Source organism: Hylobates moloch, unplaced genomic scaffold (genome assembly GCF_009828535.3).
Source record: "Hylobates moloch isolate HMO894 unplaced genomic scaffold, HMol_V3 SCAFFOLD_14, whole genome shotgun sequence".
Taxonomy (NCBI): domain Eukaryota; kingdom Metazoa; phylum Chordata; class Mammalia; order Primates; family Hylobatidae; genus Hylobates; species Hylobates moloch.
The window spans coordinates 73,900,458-73,921,589 of NW_026652289.1; the positions used below are offsets into that span (position 1 = coordinate 73,900,458).

At 54.0% G+C, this 21,132-nt stretch overlaps 1 protein-coding gene across 5 annotated transcripts; it reads right to left on the reverse strand.

Moving 5' to 3' along the window:
- Positions 1 to 330: 330 nt before the first annotated feature.
- Positions 331 to 19,805, reverse strand: DISP2 (dispatched RND transporter family member 2). 5 transcript variants are annotated; one of them, XR_004251872.2, is made up of 10 exons: positions 19,604 to 19,805; positions 14,087 to 14,416; positions 13,788 to 13,817; positions 13,498 to 13,621; positions 13,138 to 13,253; positions 12,821 to 12,948; positions 12,370 to 12,467; positions 5,961 to 11,018; positions 5,602 to 5,674; positions 331 to 641 (listed from the first exon to the last, which is right to left on the reverse strand). XR_004251872.2 is itself a non-coding variant. In XM_032175955.2 (8 exons), the coding sequence occupies exons 1-8, from the start codon at positions 19,723 to 19,725 to the stop codon at positions 7,758 to 7,760; spliced, it is 4,209 nt and encodes a 1,402-aa protein (XP_032031846.1). In that variant the 5' UTR covers positions 19,726 to 19,805; the 3' UTR covers positions 4,098 to 7,757. The 5 variants fall into 5 exon arrangements, 1 of the variants encoding a protein (XP_032031846.1); XR_009209749.1 differs by having other exon boundaries at positions 5,602 to 11,018; XR_004251871.2 differs by lacking the exon at positions 331 to 641 and having other exon boundaries at positions 4,098 to 5,671.
- Positions 19,806 to 21,132: the final 1,327 nt, after the last annotated feature.

The following is a 21,132-nucleotide window of genomic DNA, read 5'->3' on the forward strand; positions in this document are numbered from 1 at the left end:
GGTTCACGCCATTCTCCTGCCTCAGCCTCCCGAGTAGCTGGGACTACAGGCGCCCGCCATCTCGCCCGGCTAATTTTTTTTTTTTGTATTTTTAGTAGAGACGGGGTTTCACTGTGTTAGCCAGGATGGTCTCGATCTCCTGATCTCGTGATCCGCCCGCCTCGGCCTCCCAAAGTGCTGGGATTACAGGCGTGAGCCACCGCGCCCGGCCTCCAGTGTCCTGAAACTCATTATTTCATGTGTTTTCTGTTTGGTTGGTTGTTTCAGGCAGGATAGTAAACTTGGCCCCTGCTCCTCCATTTTGGCTGGAAAGGGAAGTTGTAATTGTACTTTGTCTGTTTTTTTTTTTGAGACTCTGTTGCTCAGGCTGGAGTGCAGTGGTGCAATCTCAGCTCACTGCAAGCTCTGCCTCCCGGGTTCACGCCATTCTCCTGCCTCAGCCTCCTGAGTAGCTGGGACTACAGGTGCCTGCCACCACGCCCGGGTAATTTTTTGTATTTTTAGTAGAGACGGGGTTTCACCGTGTTAGCCAGGATGGTCTCGATCTCCTGACCTCATGATCCGCCCGCCTAGGCCTCCCAAAGTGTTGGGATTACAGGCGTGAGCCACAGCGCCCAGCCTTCAGTCTGTTTTTGTTCAAACTGTGGAGATGCAGATTAAAGTTATTCAATTTTAGGGAAAATGTACACCGTACATCCTACTTGCAAAGATTATCCTGTCAAACCTGTGAGCCAATTCTGACCTTCTAACAGAAAAAGTCTGATTTTTCCATTCACATCAATGTGGTTAATATCTATCCTGTGTCAACCATCTCACTTTCAGTTTGAATTCTTCTTTATTTCTTTTTTTTAGAGTTAAGGTCTCGCTCTGTTGCCAGGCTGGAGTGCCATAATGTGATTATGGCTCACTGTAACCTCGAACTCCAGAGTTCAAGTGATCCTCTTGCCTCAGCCTCTGGAGTAGCTGGGTCTACAGGTGCATATCACCATGCTCAGCTAATTTTTATTTTTATTTATTATTTATTTATTATTACTTTTTTTGAGATGGAGTCTCGCTCTGTCACCCAGGCTGGAGTGCAATGGCACGATCTTGGCTTACTGCAACCTCTGCCTCCTGGGTTCAAGCGATTGTTCTTCCTCAGCCTCCTGAGTAGCTGGGATTACAGGCGTGCGCCACCACGCCGGGCTAATTTTTGTATTTTTAGTAGAGACAGGGTTTCGCCTTGTTGGCCAGGCTGGTCTTGAACTCCTGACCTCAGATGATCCACCTGCCTTGGCCTCCCAGAGTGCTGGGATTACAGGCATGAGCCACCGCGCCCAGCCCGTGCCCAGCTAATTTTTAAAATTATTTTTTGTAGATATGGGATCTTGCTATGTTGCCCAAGCTGGTCTCAAACTCCTGGCCTCAAGCCATCCTCCCACTTCAGCCTTTCAAAACACTGGGATTACAGGCATGAGCCACTGTGTCTCACCTGAAGTTGAATTATTTTAAAAATTTTTTATTATTTTTTCTTTTTAAATATATATTTATATATTTTACAATATAACATTTCAATGAATTTAAATTCTTTTTTTTTTTTTTTTTTAAGATGGAGTCTCACTGTCGCCCAGGCTGGAGTGCTGTGGCGCGATCTAGGCTCACTGCAGGCTCCGCCCCCTGGGTTTCACGCCATTCTCCTGCCTCAGCCTCCCGCACAGCTGGGACTATAGGCGCCCACCACCTCGCCCGGCTAATTTTTTGTATTTTTAGTAGAGACGGGGTTTCACCGTGTTGGCCAGGATGGTCTCGATCTCCTGACCTCGTGATCCGCCCGCCTCGGCCTCCCAAAGTGCTGGGATTTCAGGCGTAAGCCGCCACGCCCGGCCGAATTTGAATTCTTAAATGAAGAAGGCACAGAACTGAGCCACAGGGCTGCCCCTGTGAACCTTCTCAAAGAAGCTCTCCAGGCTTTGCTCTTTCGAGGACTTCCTCAAGCAGAGCATTCTCAAGTAGCCCTTTTATTGGTTTTTTACAGTGCAGAGCAAGGTGCCAGAGTAGGATTCAGAATGAGGGAGGGAAGGCAACTGGGAAAGTGGAAGTTGGGAAGGACAGCTGTCAGGCCTGTGGCTTCTTCTTAGGCCCACCAATATGAGGAGGGGAACATATGGAGAAGGCAGCTCTGGAAATGGATTACTTTAAAACTATCTGTGTCCACCTACCTTCTAGAAAGTCTTCATGTCCTTGTAGGTGAGTGCAAACCCTCGTGTGAAGGCCTCTGACACCAAGTGTGAGAAGCCATTGATGGAGCCATTACTGCTTCCTTTGTTGTAGTAGAAGGGATGGGAGAGGAGCAGGCAGGAGCGGAGGGTAGGTAGGTTGGGGCTTTGGTGCCTTGAAGGTGAGGAAATTTCTATTTGAAGGCTTCAGTTTTCTTCATGAAGAATGTATTTATTTATTTATTTTTTTTTGGTCCACTGAGGGGTGGGGGAAGGGGAGATATTTGAGGAAGGTGGAGAAAATATAAAAGAGTCAATATAAATAATCAAAACTAGTAGCTAGAATGAATACTAGCTAGGCAGAGCTGAGGGTCCAGTTAAGATAGGTGGTCATGAATTCGAATCTACATCAATCTGCTCAGCTGGGTGATTTTCTTTAGCAATATTAAAGCTCTTGTTTGTTTGATGGTTGTGGATTTGGTAAGATGCTGATCTTTCCCCTATATTGAGAGAAATGTGAATAATCACAAAGAGGCCTGATAATAATTATGAGAAATTTATGAAGGCCCTTCCAGCGTTCCTCTGCATAGGGTGGCTTTGGATGGCCAGACATTTACATAGCACATAGTGGCTTTCTTTTGTTTCTCATATTCCTGGTGAATTGAGCTACGATTTCTTCTTCTAAGCAGAAATACCGGCAGACCTTAGTTACAGTCATCCCTGTGAACAAGGGTGAGGGTAGAAAGGGTGAGGAATGTCTGTCTTTCCTATCACCAGGTAAATGGGATCTTGATGCTTGGCATAGGGGTCCCAAGAGCTTGCCATTACCCATGTGTATTATCAAAAAACGAGATAATGCCACCATCAAAGAAAAGATCAGGGCCGGGTGTAGTGGCTCACACCTGTAATCCCAGCACTTTGGGAGGCCGAGGCAGGCGGATCACAAGGTCAGGAGATCGAGACCATCCTGGCTAACACAATGAAACTCCATCTTTACTAAAAATACAAAAAATTAGCCAGGCGTGGTGGCAGGCGCCTGTTATCCCAACTACTCGGGAGGCTGGGGCAGGAGAATGGTGTGAACCTGGGAGGCAGAGCTTGCAGTGAGCCAAGATCGTGCCACCGCACTCCAGTCTGGGCGGCAGAGCAAGACTCCGTCTCAAAAAAAAAAAAAAAAGAAAAGAAAAGATCAGAAACTCTCTGGACGATAGGCAAAGGTTGTAAACCAATGTATCCTCTTTCTTAAAATCTGATTTAAAGCCTTCTTCCCTGTCCTGACATGCATTGGGAGAAGGACAGAATGAGTTGGAGGGGGCTAGGGAAGTTTTGGCTTGTAACTCTCTTGAGAAATGTCTTTTTAAAAATTGTCTTGGCCAGGTGCAGTGGCTCACGCCTGTAATCCCAGCACTCTGGCAGGCCGAGGCAGGTGGATCATGAGGTCAGGAGATTGAGACCATCCTGGCTAACACGGTGAAACCCCGTCTCTACTAAAAATACAAAACATTATCTGGGTGTGGTGGCGGGCGCCTGTAGTCCCAGCTACTCAGGAGGCTGAGGCAGGAGAATGGCATTAACCTGGGAGGCGGAGCTTGCAGTGAGCCGAGATTGTGCCACTGCACTCCAGCCTGGACGACAGAGCGAGACTCCATCTCAAAAAAAAAATATTGTCTCAAGCTGGAATATTGCCCGCATATCATGGTATGGGATATGCTATATATCTGTAAAATCTAAGATTCAGCCAATAAAATCAATCTGTCTAACACTGTCACTCTAAAAGTCCCCAAATCACCACAGCCATGGAAGGATGGTTTTCCCATGGTAACAGACCATATCAAGTTTATATATATATATATATATATATATATATTTTTTTTTTTTTTGAGATGGAGTCTCACTCTGTTGCCCAGGCTGGAGTGCAGTGGCACAATCTCGGCTCACTGCAAGCTCCGCCTCCCGGGTTCACACCATTCTCCTGCCTCAGCCTCCCGAGTAGCTGGGACTACAGGTGCCCGCCACCACGCCTGGCTAATTTTTGTATTTTTAGTAGAGACGGGGTTTCACCATGTTAGCCAGGATGGTCTCGATCTCTTGACCTCGTGATCTGCCTGCCTCGGCCTGCCAAAGTGCTGGGATTACAGGCGTGAGCCACCGCACCCGGCCTATTTTTTTTTTTTTTTTTTTTTGAGACAGTGTCTTGCTCTGTCGTCCAGGCTGGAGTGCAGTGGCGTGATCTCGGCTCACTTCAACCTCTGCATCCCGGGTTCAAATGATTTTCCTGCCTCAGCCTCCTGGGTAGCTAGGACTACAGGCATCCCCCACCACGCCCAACTAATTTTTGTATTTTTAGTAGAGGCGGGGTTGCACCATGTTGGCCAGGCTGGTCTCAAACTCCTAACCTCCAGTGATCCGCCTGCCTCAGCCTCCCAAAGTGCTGGGATTACAGGCATGAGCCATCATGTCCAGCCTCAAGTTATATTTTAATAGCATACAGGATACATACTCATACTCAGGATGTGAGTTCAAGGATCAGCGGCACAAATAGGGGAAATGACCTCAAGTTCCAAATGTTAATGTAGTTCTATTAGAGTGTCTGAGTGGGGAGAAATCATTTCTTGAATTTTGCAGGGCAAGCATGAGTGCTTTGACTCATTTTCGTATGCCTCACAGCGTGCTTGTAAGCCACGTCTCCAGGGCCATACACTCATTGTAAGTGCCCCTAATGATAATAAAGTGAAGGATCTGCTGCAACTCAAAGGAAATTGAAAGTGCTTTAAGTTCCACATTCCAAAGTCAGGGCTAGAGAGGCAGGCTGGATTTCCCACTGACGTGGACTGCCTGCTGTTGGTTTGGGCCATTCTAGGTATAAGGTAATGTTTTAGATTACTGCTGGGTTCTTCTGGGCCTGGCAACATAAAAAACAAATCTAATCAATGCATCAGCTGCTATGGCTCATTCACCTTCCTGAAGTGTTGTGTGGCCACAGCCTGCAAGAACGTGACCTGGAAATCCCCAAGTAGGGCCCTCGGGTGTGCCCAAATCCCTCATGCCCACCCATCCACCCCTCTGCATTCTAACATTTCAGTGATTGTGTTCAGGCAAAGTGTCTTCTGCTCATGCTTGGGAGGAAGAGTTCCCTTGACCTCCCTGTGGCTCATTGTCCCTGAGGATACCAGGGCTTTCTCAACCTGGCTGCATGATAACAGAGGGACACCATTATCAGAGAAACCAGGGCTGATGAGCAGCTCTAGGTCAGAGAGGCCGAATGCTACCTGGACACGAAGAGAGAGGTCTCAGCAGACCCCCCGGGGACAGGTTCAAATTAGGTTCCAGCTTCCCCTTCCTGGTGTCAGGAGTTACTCATCTTGATTTACTTATCTTGCAAAGGAGCCAAGGTATCCTGCCGTACCTGCCTACTGTCTTCTGTCTCTTCCACAACTCCCGTGTCTCTTTTCGGTTTCTGCTCCACTTCTCATGGGCTGCTTGGAGTAGGAAGTAGGTCTCAATAATAAAAAAACTAAATAAAACAAAAACATCATCTGATTTGCCTCCAGCTCTGCCACAGACTATTTGGCCCTGGAACGATCCCTTCCCTTTTCTGATACTCCTCTGTAAAATAGCCTGGATCAGTAGCTTTCATATTACATTCTGTGAAGCTGCCAGGAGCCTGAGGGGTTTCCCAGGTACCCGGAGAGGCTGCAGTGGAAAGAGAGGCTGAGCTGACTCCACCCCCAACACCCAGCGCCCACCAGAGTAGCTGCTTTTTACCTGTTTTATATATTGTTTTTCCACACAGAGCTTCTTTGAAGAAAGAGTCCTGAGGCTACAAAATTTGAAAATTGCTGGAATAAATGATTGCCAAGGCCCCTTCCAGTCTGAGATGCTTGGTCTTCTGAAGTCCAGCTCAAGTTTTTCCTCCTCCAGAAAGCCTTTCTTGTTACCCAGTCCTGGGTACTTGAGCTCCAACAATAATGATGATGGCAGGCATATGGTGCCGTCGGTGAGCCATCCGATCCCTGCGTGTGTATATAAGCTGTCTCCCCAGCTAGAAGGTGAGCTCTTTGAGGGTGGTGTTCAATTTTTCTTCCACACTTCTGTCCCCTTGTAATACCATATGCAAAGTAGGTGTTCAATAAACATGTTGATGCCACCTGGTGTCATGAGCTCTCACGTGGGATAAAACTTCCCCACCAGACTCTGCTTTGGGAAGGAGGAACCAGCCTTTGGTCTGCTTAACGCTCCACAGAGAGACTTGTCCTTAAAAAGCTGGGGACCCTGACCTGGGAAGCAGCTTCAGACTCACACACTTCCCAAAGGGCAGGTCTGAGTTCCTGCCTTGATTGGATTTGGCTTCACCTCTTCTGCCCCTCAGTACCTCTTCTGGCGGGGCCTCTTATACACTGTGGGTGTGGAAGAGGCGCGGTCCTGAAGCCTGGGAATCAGGTCAGCCAGGACGCCCCAGGGCCAGCAGACATCTCAGTCAGATTCCAGAGGGAGGCACAGGGGAGATGGAGAGGAACTCCTGGTTTTTTTTGGAATACAGCTCTCTCAGGAAGTGGAGGCCCAAAGAGGGTGGCTGGATTCAGTCAGAGACACCAGAGAAAGCGGATTGGAGGAGGGTGCTAGAGGTGAAAGATCAAGACAGCCATATGCCAATGTCCCCAAGGCAGGTAGCCAAGGGGAAACTGGAGGTTGTAGTGGTGGAATGAAACCGCTCTGCCATTTAGTGGCTAAGTGACCCTGAGGTCAGTTCATCTTACTTAGTCTCAATGTCTTTACCTATAAATTGGGGGCAAAAGAACCTGACCAACATCAGGCTACCCTGTAGTGAAGTAGTGAGATAGATTCCAAGGAGACTAAAATGTGCAGAGATGGAAAGGCTTATTACTGTTTATTAACACAGGAGAGCACAGGAGCCTGCTTCCAAAGAGGGACTGTCCCGTAATTGACAGATGCTCCGAGGCTGACCATCCTTCTTCTGCTGCACACCCAGAAGCCATCTATGGCTGGATTTGGAGAATTTCTGGTCAAACCGATGAGTATGAGGAGAGCAGGGCAGTTGGGGAGAGAGGTCCCAGCCCAATCCTGCCCAGAGAAGCTCCCAAAAGAGAGGGAAGTGTCCTGATGAAGAGCCCATGAAAGGGGTGAGACCCAGGAGGCTGCGGAGATTCCTGCGGGCTCCTCTGGTCAGTAAGGAGTCTCACTGAAGTTCTTGTAACTTGGGATGGGGGCCAGGTCAGCCTCCTCTGATACCCGAAGCTACACATCTGGCCTTCCCCACTTCTAGAGGAGGGGTCTTAGATGGTGCTGTGGGGGCAGACAAGCCCACGGCAGGTCACAAGCAGGTCCCCTCCAAAACCCCTCCTGCTGGAATCCTCCAGATGTGAGGAGTAGGAGCAGACAGATCAAGGCTGGGACATCTGGCAGGGTTTAACATCCACAGCTGGAGAGTGAGACCTCTCCCTGTGGATCTGGAGAAATACCTTCAGGCTCCAGCCTATTGCTGCCCTTGCCTTGTCATCCCTGACAGGGTTCCGCGCCCTGTCCGCCCTCTCCGGGTCCCCCTCAGCTGCTATAGCCTGACGTGTGGGTGCTGGGCCTGCGCAGCCAAACATCTGGCAGGTCTGGCTGGCTATTGGGCAGCATCACAGGGCTGCCATCCCCTGGCCCCCCTCGGCCCTTCCAGGACAAGCTGCTCTGATGGGAAGCGGGCAATGATGGGTCATACACTGTCTCCCTCAGCGCCAGCCACAGGGTGTCCCGCTTCCCATTGAGCTGGCCTCGCTCAAGGACTGGCTGCCCAGTGTCATCCAGGTCATCTGGGGACACACCCACGGAATCTGGTACACGGGCACTGGGCTCAGAGGTGCTTAGGCAGGTCTCATCAGAGACGCTGAGCCCCTCCAGGGTGCTGGCTGAGGAACAGAAGCCATCAGTAGGATCTGCAGCCTTGGCCTTAGGGGAGTGGGCTGGGGCTTCCGGTGAGGCTGGCAGGGGCTCAGCCTCCTCCCCTTGGGAGTCCTGCCTGGCCCGGGTTTTGGGGCTGGGGCCAGCCTGCTTATAGGGGGAGGAGGTCTGCAGGGCAGGGCACTGGCTGAAGACTGCCTGGTGGTCCAGCAGCAGCTCCCTTGGGGAGGCAGGGGCTGGTGGGGGCCGGGAACAGCAGGGACCATCATGGAGCTGCAGATCTTCAGAGAGTACTGAGGGCCGGTGGGACAGCTTGCTGGTGGCTGTGCTGGTGTCAAAGCTGGGGCTCCGACGCCGTGCCAGGGGCTGTAGCTCATACTGCTCTGAGCAGGACCCGGGCATCCCTCCCACTGACCCTGGTCGTGGGCGGCCTGCCTTCTCCCCACCAGGGTCCCCAGTACCAGCATCCCATGGCAGGTGGGCACAGGGCCAGAGGATCTGCCCACAGTTCTTCTCTGGCCCGAAGAAACAGCAGAGAGATTGGAAGAAGAAGCTGGCAAAGCCACAACTGACGCATTTGACCATCATAAGGATGATGCCCAGCTTGCGATAGAGCAGCACTGTGGCGGGCAGCATGAGCACGCCTGCTGCAAACAGGGCTGCAGCCCCCATGGCTGTGGCGCAGCTGGTCTGGCGCAGAGAGAAGGCCACACGGCTCAGGCGGTCAGGGTGTGGGCACAGGTGATAGGAGATGCAGTAGTTGACAGTGAAGTCCACTGAGAGGCCCACTGAGGCAGAGAGAAACAGGGCCTCGGCAGTGTTGAGCTGCCACTCGAGGAGAACCAGGAGTCCTACAGTGAGGAGCACCGTGCCTGCCACAGCTGCCACGGAGAATAGGCTGAGGGGAACATTCCAGGTGCCCAGGAGCAGTGTGGCAAAGGCCAGCGCCAAAGCCAGGCCCAGCACCACAGCAGGCTCAGTGCTCAGGCTGTGCTGCAGGCTATACAGCTCTAGACGGCTAGTGAACCAACCACGGCGGAGGCCTGGAGGTGCCATGCCCAGCTCTGCTGCCAGCCAGTGGCTGACCTCATTGTAGAAGAGTTGGGTCTGGTTGTAGTCCGGACTATTCCGGAAGTTGGTCTGGAATTGCAGGACCAGGGCGGCCAGGCTGCCATGGGCATCAAAGCGGAGTCCCAGGTCCTGGGTGCCATCGGGGCCTTGCTCCAGAGCCATCATTTTCAGGCAGTGCAGGAAAAACTGGGGGGCCCAGGGGAAGTCTGAGTGGCCGCAGCAGAGGTCAGGCCCCAGGCGGGCGCAGCCGGGGCTCTCCATCCAGCGCTGGAGGGTCTCCATGAAACACAGCGTGGGCCAGCCTTCCTGCAGGGTGTCGAAGAAGCTCTGATTCCGGGCCCGGTGGCAGAGTGCCAGCAGCCAGCGCTGGGCCTCAGGGCCGCTGGCCGAGAAGGCAGGGTCCCTCACCAGGCTGCTGTTGCTACGAGGGTCCAGAGGGTCGCCAGTGTCCACAGGCAGGACGCCCCACACCAAAACCACGGGCATGTGGCCGCCCTCGCCCTGCGGCAGCTGCTCGAACAGGAACAGCTGGCGATACTCCGCGTCGAAGCGCTCGAAGGGGTGGCTGGGCCGGAAGACCTGGCCGCCGGGCGGCGGCAGCGTGGGCAGCCGCAGGCGGGGGCTGACTCCGGCGATGTAGGCGCCCCCTGCCGCCAGTGCTGCGAACCAGCAGATCCAGATGTAGCGGAACTTGATGACGCCGCAGGGCAGCAGGCGCTGGAAGAGCAGACGCGAGGTGCCGGCCGCCGCCCTCCGCAGGCCGCGGAGCCGCCGGTGCAGCGCCAGCAGCAGCCGCCGGGGCGCGCTGCCCTCCCACCGGCCCCGCGCCCGGCGCGCACAGCCGCGCGCCAGGTAGCGCTCGTGGAGCACGGCGGAGGCGGGCAGCCAGACCAGCGTGACCGCCAGGTGCACCAGCACAGCCGTGCCCATGAAGAGGGCGAGGCAGCGAACGGCCGGCAGGCGGCTCAGGTAGCTGGCGTAGAAGGCCGCGCTCGTGGTGAGGCCGGAGACCAGCAGCAGGTAGCCGAAGTGGTGCATGGTGCGGCCCACGCGCTGCGCCAGCCCCCCCGACGGCAGCTGGCTCTTGCTGAGGCGCCACAGGTCGAAGAAGATGAGCGTGTGGTTGGCGCAGACGCTGCTCAGCAGGAGGAGGGCTGCCAGATTGACGAAGGGGAAGTAGGCCATGCGGAAGGCCACCTGGTAAAGGAAGAAGGCCACCAGCAGTGAGCCCAGCACCCCCAGCAGCACCATGAGCGTGAGGAAGAGTGAGCGCAGGTACAGGGCGATGCCGAAGAAGATGGCAACCAGAGCCAGCAAGGGGTACACCGTGTCCTGGACCAGGAAGTGCCTCAGCAGCTCCTGCTTGAGGCCCAGGTCCATGCCAGTGACAGAGGTGTAGTTGTCAGCGAGCCCCCAGGGGGTGGCCAGCCGGTCCAGGTAGATGTCCATCAGGGGAGCACCCTTTGGGGTGGGCAGGAAGAGCAGGCTGTACTTGAGGGAGGGCACCTGGTAGTCAGTGGTCTGGGGACTCAGAAAGTCCCTGTCAAGCAGAAAGTGCAGGAGTTGGTAGATGGCACTACTCTGGGAGCACTTGGTGGGAACCTGGGCACAGCGTGGGGACTTGTTTTGCCCGGGTCCCAGACAAGAGGGCACCAGGGCACCACTGTGGTAGTAGAGGGCACAGGTCCGAAGCAGGGCCAGTGTGCGGGCTGCGTCAGCTTGGGTAGTGTCCAGGCAGGAGGAGCGGTTGGAGAGCACAGCCAGATAGTTGCCTAGGGACCAGCTGGGGCAGCACTGGTTGGCTGCTGTCCGCTGGCACAGAGCCCCGAAGCTGGTATGGGAGCGAATCTGTAGGGCACACGCAGGAGGAGAGAGGTCAGGGGCAGCCCAAGGGCCCAGGTTTTCCCAGTCCTATACAAGGCTCTCTCACCTCCTTTCACACTACAGGGCAGGCGCAGAGAGGGATCTTGACAGCCTGGTGAGACCGGCTTGTCTCCCAGCTGCCTTTGGCTCCTGGCCCAGGTGCCAGCAGCTACATCTTGACTTCATCGAAGAGGAGCCTCAGGGATGCTGCCCCAGCCTTCAGCCTGAGAGGCCCTGCTCTAAGGGCCCCTGTAGGTCACACAACCCAACTCCGCGTGGCCTGAGCTAGGAGTAAAAGTGGAGGTAGCAGCCACAGATAGAACAGGGCCAAGGTCCAAGGAGCTGAAGCAAGCAATGGGAAAAGTGTAGGCCAAAACATTCCAGGTTCAGGGTCACTGCCAAACCCCAGCTCCCGTCTGTCCACTGCACTGCTTAAACCCTCTTAGGGCCAGGGCTGTTTCTTTTTCAAATCTCATGCCTCCTTTTTTCTCCTTTCCTGTTGTTGACATCACAACAGCTGATGTAGTACAGAGAGCACTGGCCTGGGAGTCAGAGGCCCTTGCTCTGCCACTAACTGGCTGTGTAACCTTGGGCCTGACATCATGGTGACAACACAGTAACACTTATTGAGAGATTACTATTGCCAGCCATTGTGCTGTATTTTTTTCAAATGCTATCTCATTTAACTGTCACAACATCCCTGTGAGGAAAGTACGTTTATCATCCCCATTTAACGCTTATGAAGCCTGAGGGACCGAGACGTTAAGAAACATGCCTGAAGTCACACAGCAAGACAGCCTTAGAGCTAGCCTTGAATTCAGGCATCTGACTCTATAACACATGTTCCTAACCAGTCTTTTGGTACTTAGGATATCCTCGTGTGAAGTTGGGGGCTGGGCTACTGTGTGGTTTTCACACCGTTTTTAGCAGCAAACCTTTCTTCAGATGTTATTGTGTATGATTCTCCAGTTAGCATAAATGGATTGGCACTGCTCAGGTTGATGGGGGCTGAGGCCTTGAAGCCCACAGTCTCAGCTCTCTGGGCCAGGGCCTCCTCACCCACTCTGGAGGGCCCTTTCAGGACCTTTTGGAAACCCGCAGTCCCTGCATGGGCTCGCTTCCAGCACTTCCATCTTGGCTCTTCTAAAAACAGCCAACTCTTCTTTTCCCACCCCAACCTGGAGACTCTCAGCAGGGTTGGAATAATTTTCTAAGCAGGGAATGCTCTTCCCCAGTCCACCCCCTGGCAGTCTTGGCTCAGCTGTATTTCCTTGGGATCAGTTCCCTCATGTCCTTAGTTCCCCCCAAACCCCTGGCACCTCCTCCACTGGCTCACCTGGTCCTGTTCCATGCGACACATGGAATGGATGGCATGCAGGTTCCATAGGCTGCCCGAGGAGGTGGACATGAACACCAGCTTTGCATAGCTCTTCTCTGCAACATACCCCCCCAACCCAGAGCTCAGTCCTTTGGCCCCAGGTCCTGGGTCCTCCAAAGGGAAGAAGCTTACCCAGGGCCACATGAGGTTCAGATTCTCAGGCATCTCAAGCCTGTGCATGGACTGCCTGATCCTGTCCCTGTGCCTCACCCCAACCCAGCTTCACCCTGTCTGGCTGGAGCATCCAAGAACTCCCTTATCCCAGCTGTAACCCGGCTTCTTTGGCTTGACTGTGGCCAGCTGGCCACCTTCCCTTTCTGTCTGCCCAGATTTGTTCTGGGCCTGCCTGTCCTACTAGGTGGGGTGGGGACCACTATTAAAACCAGGAACTGGCCAGGCTGCAGCTTACCAGGGGGGCCACAGAAGAAGTTCTCTTGCCTTCTGTCCTCCAGGGGCTCCACCATTCTCCGAGGCCGGACGACGCTCTCCTGGGCACTGCCTCTGGGTGCAAGCCTCAGAGTGTTGTGGGAGCTCGAGCTGAAGTGGAGAGAATATCTATGCCAGGCACCATTAGGGTTGGAAGACTCAGAGGAGGCCGGAGATCACTCCCCAGGGAGCCCTGGCAAGCCCCTCTGACCTGCCTTGAGGTGGGTCACCCAATGTCCCCTTCCTGGAGATCTCATTCTTCCCTCTCCCACCCACAGTGAAAAGATGAGAGCCCGTTACCTGTTCAGCTCAAGGTCTGGGGAAAGGAAAAGCAGCTTCCTGGGGCCTGTGAGGGCTTGTAGTGCTCTCCAGACCACTAACTTGCTCCCAATGTCTGTGTCCCGTGGCTCAAAGCCCTGCAGGGAGGAGGATGGAGAAGAACAGGTGGGCAGGGTAGGAGTTCTCCATTTGGGTGCTTCTCAGCTCTGCCCCTTTGACTCCTCAGAGCAGGGAAGGCCAGCCCGCCTGCCTGAATTGTGGATGTGCGTCTGAACTTTATACCATCTCCCCAACTCTCTCTGGAGGTCAAGAGCCTACCATGGCTACCCTACCTCCAACTTTCTGCCCCTGGGGACCCCGTCCCACCCCTTGGTTCCTCACCAGCAGAGGCTTGGAGAAGTCAGGCAGCCGGGCCCCCAACAGTCCAGCCAGGGTGCAGAGGAAGATGACAGCCAGACACAGCATCAGCACGGCCACTGGCCACTCAGCAATCAGCTGGGAATAGCTGGGAAAGAGGGAGGAGTCCACATGAGTTGGGTGTGGTAGCAACGGGTGCTGAGCTCAGGCTCCACCCAGAAGGGGTGCCAGATAGAGCAGAGAGCACGTGGAACAGGGCTAAACTGGGCACCAGCCTGGTCACCCTTAGAGATCCAGGGAAGGCCCAGGCCTACCTCTTTGGCATCTGGAAGGCTCGTTCCTGCCTGTGGAAGAGAAGAAAAGATGCTTGCTTGTCAGAGTCCTCTTGCAGGGAGTGTGTTGGGGGTGGAGGTGGGGTGGTAGTGGGTAAGTGAGGGATAACCGATGGTATTAACCCTTTTAGCGCTTTGCCACTCCCAAGTTCCAACCCTTACTTCCTGTTGCATCCAGTTGCCTCCTAAGAAAGGAGTCTAGAGCCCCGGCGGTCTGCCCCACTCTTAAGCCCCACCGCATTTTCCAGTGGCAGCTGGCAGGCTGCTGGACCCCTCCTTACCTGACGCTGACCACATGGTGCTGCACAGCGGGTGGCTTCCAGGTCCCATCGCGCTGTGAGGGGGCTGGAGAAGGGCTGAGGCTGGAGCCATGGGAGCAGAGAGCTGCCCGATCCCCAAGTCCTGGCAGGGAACTGCCCCCTTGGTATTCCTGCAGTGCCCGGGGATAGGTGAAGTGGGCAGGGGCCAAGGGGCTGGATGGACCCACAGGCTGGAGGGTGGAAGTTGTTGGTGGGGGCCCTGAAGAGCTGGAAGGGTCCTCCAGGGGGCAGCTGTGGAGGGAGCAGCTTCTCTCTGGGCTTGCCTCAGGGGCCACAGCCTTGGTCTGGGTGCTAGGAAGAGAGGAGACAGGGAAGATTGGGGTGGGGGATGGTGGTGGGCCACCCCATGCCCCAGCATTATTCAGTTCAGTAAGACAAGACAAGGGGACAGGGACTCAGGGTTGATTTATTAGTAGTGCTGGGGGAGAAGTGAGAGGTGAGGAGGCCAGGGGCTCGAAGTCTGCGCCCTCAGCCTACCTCATGGAGACCATTCTCTCATTCACTCATTTTCCACACTCTCAAAAAACAATTGGCAGGCTGCTACATGCTAGGCCCTGTGCTAGACACTGAATGTGCTTTCACATATATGATTTTTTTTTTTTTTTTTTTTTGTCTCGCTCTGTCGCCCAGGCTGGAGTGCAGTGGCGCTATCTCAGCTCACTGCAAGCTCCGCCTCCCGGATTCAAGCCATTCTCCTGCCTCAGCCTCCTGAGTAGCTGGGATTACAGGTGCCCGCCACTACGACTGGCTATTTTTTTTTTTTTTTTTTTTTTTTGTATTTTCAGTAGAGACAGAGTTTCACCGTGTTAGCCAGGATGGTCTCTATCTCCTCACCTCGTGATCCACCTGCCTCGGCCTCCCAAAGTCCTGGGAGTTACAGGCGTGAGCCACCGAGCCCGGCCGATCTTACTCACTCCTTACAAAAACCTCAAAGAGGAGGTATTTTCTTCAACTGATAGATTTGAAAACAGGTTCAGTGACAGATGAAGAGCTGGTGCTCGAACCCAGTTCTTCCGACTTGCAGTCCTGTGCTCTTTCTGCTGCAGTCGTCTGCTCTTTCTCTTTCCAGACAGATTATTGAGCACGTGCTGCACTCCTATTCCCATCTTAGAGCCTTGGAACTTTCTCTTCTCTCTGCCTGGGTTGCTCTATCCCCCCAGTAATTGCATGGCCCTCTTTTTTATTCTGGTCTTGTTTCAACTAGTACTTCTTCAGAGAAGCCTTTCCTGACTACTGTCTCTAAAATAGTCACCCACCAGCTCTCAATCTCCCTATCTTGCTTTATATTTTTTTCATAGCATTTGTTGCACTTGAATATTATATTATAGAGTCGTCATGTTTATTGCCTGTCTTTCATGTGGAATGTGAGTGCTGGGAGAACAGAGGCCTGTTGCATTTGTTCATCTCCATATCGCCAGTGCCTTGGTAGTGCCTTGCACACAGAAGGCGTCCTGGAAATGTTTGTTGAATGAGTGCTAGGCTGGCTGCTAATAGTGGTGCTAGGAAGAAGACCCGGTCCTTGCCTTCTAGGCACTCACAGTAGTTGGGTGGTGTTAACAGACCAACATGTTGAATGCTGTGAGTGGGGAAGTCACAGAGGGCTGAGGGAGCTCAGAGAGGGCCCAACTTTGACAGGGGGTGGGGTGGTCGGGGAAAGTTTGTGGAAGCAACTGCTGTCCTTCCACCTACCCTGTCTTGGGCCATGCATGGAGCAGATTTGCTTTGTAAGGATGTGCACAGTTGGGAGAGGGAGTTGGGACACTCCCTCACCCCAAGGAACTTGTCAGAAAAGAGTTAGCAATAGAGTCTTCTCCCAAAATTACTCATAAGGGCAATACTCTGTGCATGTGTGCAGCCCCACTCCTTGGGTATAGGGAGAGGTGGAGTCTCAACCCCAGTGGCAGGATTGCAGACCCAGATTAGGAAAAGATGGCTACAGAACAGAGTGCCCAGGACCATGGGGGGTTCCCAGAGGGGTTCTGGACTGGTCAGCCTTGCAGAGCCCTGTCTTCTTCTCCCCTGCCTCTGCCTGGCTCACCCAGCCTGCTCACCAGAGTTTGCGTAGCTCCCAAGGAGAGCCAGATCTATGCGGAGCCAACCCTGGCTTCCAGTCCTGGCTGGTGCACTGCTGAAGGGGCTGTGAGCTGCAGTCCCAGCCTCAGTGGCAGATGGGCATTGCCCACAGAGGCTGAGTTCAGCCCACAGACTGAGGAGAGGAACTAGGAAGGAAAAACATGCTCTTTCTTTCTTTCCCAGAAGGATGGCAGGCTGGCCCAGCAGTCCAGGAGAGAATGACCCTCATGCTGAGGGTGAAATGGGGGAGCAGTGGAGGTGGGCTCCTGACTCGAAAACTGTTTGGCTCTGGGGCCTTGGGAAAGACACACAATTCTTGGAGCATTGGCATCCTTGTCTGTTGAAGATAGGAGATAATGCCCACCTCTTGAGTTTGCTGTGGGAATTAACTGATGTAACATATGTGAGGTTCCTGGCACAGGGTCTGTCATGTGGAAGACACGTTTGCTTTCCTGCCCCTTCCCACGGTCAGTGTGGCAGGGAGCATATACTTTTAGAAGTGTGTTTGTATTTACAGTTTGTCCTCTTTTGGCACCTCAGATAATATATCTCAATTTTAGAACTTCTCACACCTTGAGAATCTCACTACCTATATAAATACTTTCCTTTTTGTTATCCAAAAGCTGCAATAAAATTTGATCTCATGATTTTAATCACTGATACTTATTTTTTACAAACTCAGCATTTAGGAAAATAGGAATTTGACCAAAGTTGTTCTAAAGCAAGACCTCAGATGACTCCATAAAGTTAATAATGTAAGCAGCCAGTGTCCTGGCAGATAAAAGACTCTGTAGGCCAATCCCTGTGGGCCAGTGAGAAGGTGGATAAATGGCCTAGGTTGTGTGTGTAAGTGTGGACATAGACTTCTTTAAGATGTTAAATTCTGCGGGTTTTTCTTGAGCACTGTCCTGTGCTTTAGCATTGTCCTTGCTCCTAGAGGCCTGAAGATGACCCATCAGCCTTGGTCTCCCTCTTCAGAGCAGCGCTTGCCTTCTAGGGGTCAGGAGAGTGGGGCAGCCTGGGTGGAAGTGGGGGGCCTGTTCCAGCTGCCCATGACCTTAGATAACTGATCACTGGGCTTGTCTTAGGAGCCAGAGCCCCACTTGGAGTGTCGGTTTCTTTTGCATTAGGGGAAGCCAGCATTCCAGAGGATACTGGAGAAAAGTGGGTGCACTCTTGGTTACCTAGTTTGCTAAAACCTCCCAAGTCTACCCTTTTCCTTAGCTGGCTCTTCAAGGGGGATCTTAGCCTCCACCACTGGTTTGCTTCTGCTGGTTGTCTCCCTGGCCCCAGCTCCTTCCCTTTAACTCCTACTATTCCTCTTCAGGGACCTAGGATCAGCTGCCCCCAATCTCACCCTTCCTGACTGTGCCCACCATTATCAATGTGGCAGAATTTGAAACCTTCCATATTCTGACTGCTGTAGAGCCAGGCCTTTTCTTCAAACCTCCCATGAGAAAAACCGACCTCCACTCTTCTCAGAATAAAAGCTTTCTCTTGTCACCTCCTGCTGCCCTCTGCTCTCAGGAGGCTCAGTAAAATAGGAGTTAAGCACCCCAGGGCTACACAGGGGTTTTTAATTCTCACTCCCTCAGTTCCATGGCCCTCACTGGGATGAGTAACTTCCAGGGTTGCCTGCCTGGGCCTGCAGGCCTGTACGCCAAGTGAGTAGGGCAGGCGGGGGGATGGAAAGTGGGGATGCAGGCCTCACTTAAGAGGTCAGCATCCCAGCAATCAGGGCCTGGCTGACAGCCTCCCAGACACACAGACCAAACCGGGAAGCCTCATAAGGGGCAAATGTATATTGCATTAACTATGCCCCCAAGCCCACAGACACACAGCCATGTGAACATCAGTGTGATCCCACAGAGTGGCCAGGACAGATGGGGGAGCAGCTCATATCACTGGGAAAATAAAAAGGTAATTTTAAAAACACAAAGTGTGAACTATTTCAAATTCCTCTCTAGCCAGTGTGTGTGCACATGCACATGTTGTGTGTGTGAGTTATTCACTGTGTATCTATCCCCAGAGTGCTACCCAGCTCAGTAGGAGCATTTTTGTGTTTCTTGAATCACATAAACGAGTCCCTATGCCCGATTAGTGTCCATGGTCTCTGGAGAAGTCCAGAGAGGGGCCAGAGGCCCCAGGGAGTTTCTGGAAGAGAGCAAGTGGATCCTATGCCCAGGGGAAATGAGACTGGACACAGCCGATCCTTGGCAAGATATCTGAGACAGCAAGTGACTCTCCTGCCCCTTCTAGGGAGGCTTCTGGCCCCAGGCCCTCGCTGTGTCCTGTCACTGCTCCATCCCTGGTCTCTTTGATCAGGCCATAGTCCCAGGCAGGTCCCTGGTCTGGTGAATACACCCATCCTGTGTCTCACCTTCTTGAAGGCTTCTTGAAGACTGAAGAGTGGCTAAATCTATCCAGGCTAATGTGTTAACAGTAAAGGGAAGAAAACATTTCTCTCTACTTGTGGGGCTTTCTCTCCCTCTGGGGTACAGAATGTACATTTTAATTGGGGTAGTCTGGAGACGATGTGTCCACTTCTGCTATTGCTGTCAAGGAATGCCTTTTATTTCAGTCCAGGCAGGAAAGAGGCAGTGTCATGTCAGAGGAGGGATTCTGGGGGCGGCAGAGCCAGGCAGGGCACAGAAATTGCGCCATATTGCTACCTAGCTGGGCTGTTCCCTCACACATATGGTGGAGGAAGGGAGAAGAGAGGTACTGAGATCTGGGCCCTCAGCAGGAAGGTGTCCCTCCTGTCCCACCAGTCTGGAGCTTCTCCAGGGGTGGTACAGGCCAGCGGCCTGAGTACCAAATCCTTCCCATCTTAGCGGCTCCAGCCAGTGTGGCTGGCCACATGCAGGGACTGGAACCCACACGTGCACTGCTGGGGGCCATGCAGGGCAGGCAAGCGACTGATGGTGACAAAGACAGTCCCTGACGTGCCTGCCGAATGTCTGCCTTCCCCAGGACACCCGCCTTGGCGAGCCTCCCATCCACGATTCACGCACACCTTCATGCACACTGGCACGCTGAAACCCGGACTGAGGTTACTGCGGGCTTGGGGCTTCCGGAGAAGACGCAGGGGCAGGGCCTAGAAGGAGGGGCCGGAGGAGCCAGGGAGTCCTGGCCTTAGAGGAGGGGTAGGAGCCGTGGGTGGGGCAGGTTCCCTAAGCGGGGAGGGCGATGGGGGCTGACACTAGGGGGTGTCAGGGAGCGAGGAAATTGACCCGGCAGGATGAGGGCGTGGCGAGAGGGGCCTGGAGCTTGGCGACCCCGGGAAGGGGCTCCGGGAGGGTCTGGGGAATGAATGGGGCAACATATGGCGGCTACTGGGGATACCTGGGGCGGGGAAGGTCTGGGAGGGTCTGTGATCCGGGTCTGCGGAGCGGTCCGCCCTACCTGTCCGGGGAGCCGCCGTCTGGGGCCAAGGGCTCCCCCTCGGGCCGTTGCTCCCCTTCCGGACCCGGGCCGGGAGCCGGACCGCTGCCGCCGCTGCTGCTGCTGCTGCTGTCACCGTCCATGCCCGTGGGCGGCACCGCTGTCCGGGAGCTGGTGCTGAAGCCGCGGCGGCGGCGGCGGCGGCGGTGGCGGCGGCGGCGGCGGCGGCCGGGTGGGGGGGTGCTCGTGCGCATGCGTCGGCTCTGAGCGGGCCGATCGCTGGGCGGGGCGAGGAGGAGTCCAGCCAATGGGCGCGGCGCCGCGGCGGGAGTGGAGCGCCCTGTCTCTAAGATCGCGGGGCTGCGGGTGTGAGCGCCCCTCTGCTCCCGCCAGGCCTGAGAGCCGCTGTTAGGAGTCGGGCCGTGCAACCCTTCTTAGCGGCCTCGGCCTTCCCGTAAGGAACCAGGGAGCGCGACACATGCAGAGATCCTCACAAATCGAAACGCAGACCCTTCCAGCCGGATAGAGGGCGAGCTCCACGCCCGCACTTCACCACGCTGGACGCACCGGGTCGAGAGGCGGGTAGCTTCAGGCCTGCGAGGTTCCCGGCTCGCTCAGCGCCCTCCTCCCCTCCCCAGTGGGGCGAGGCATCAGGTTGGGTCTTTCTTCCCATCGTTCTGGACTTCGACTTGGACCTGGGTGTGCACCCCTTAGATGTGGAGCCCTGACTCCGTTATTCAAGTGCGCAGTCTGGTGAAGGAGGTGGGGGAAGAAGAGAGGCGCTCAGATCATCCCCAGCTCCTTCTCTTTCTTTTTTAAGATGTAAAAGGTTTATAAAGCAAACAAATCACAGTAAGCTAAGGTTAATTTTTGATTCAGGGGGTACATATGCAGGTTTGTTATAAGGGTATATTGAGTAATCCCAGATCCTTTTTTATAGTCACCGCTGCCCCTCCCCCCCACCTCAGCCTGGGAGGTGCCCAGTAGCCACTGACTCCAGGGCACTGGGAGGTGCCCAATAGCCACTGACTCCAGTGCCACCTCCCCGACCAGGGAGTAGCTGTGAGTAGAGCACATTTGGGTATGATGGACTGTGGACAGACCTGGCTAAGGGGTCTAGAACTGGAATAGATATTGGCAGTGTGAGAAGCCTGGGGGGCTGGGAGTGGAGAGGATCCCGGATGTGGGATTTGCCTAGGCAGAAAGGGTTTTACAGCAAGCAGGCTGTTCAGGGCCGGGTTACTTGTGCAGGGAGAGGCCTTGGTTGAAGACATGGGGCTGAGGAGAGAGTCAGGAACACTTGGACTATAGGTATCCCTAAAATGTGTGCCAGTGCCCATCTGTGTAAGACATAGGTCATAAGGAATGGGGTGGAAGAATCTAGAGGTGTAGAAATGTTGGATCTGCCCTGAATAGCTTATAGTTTGGTTGGAGAGATAAAGGGCCAGCCCATAAATTGCTGCCGATAGGCAAGATATGGTCAGGTCCATGAGGTGGTTGATACCATCTCTTCTCTGCAGCTTGCTGCAGAGAAGGGGACAGTATGCAAA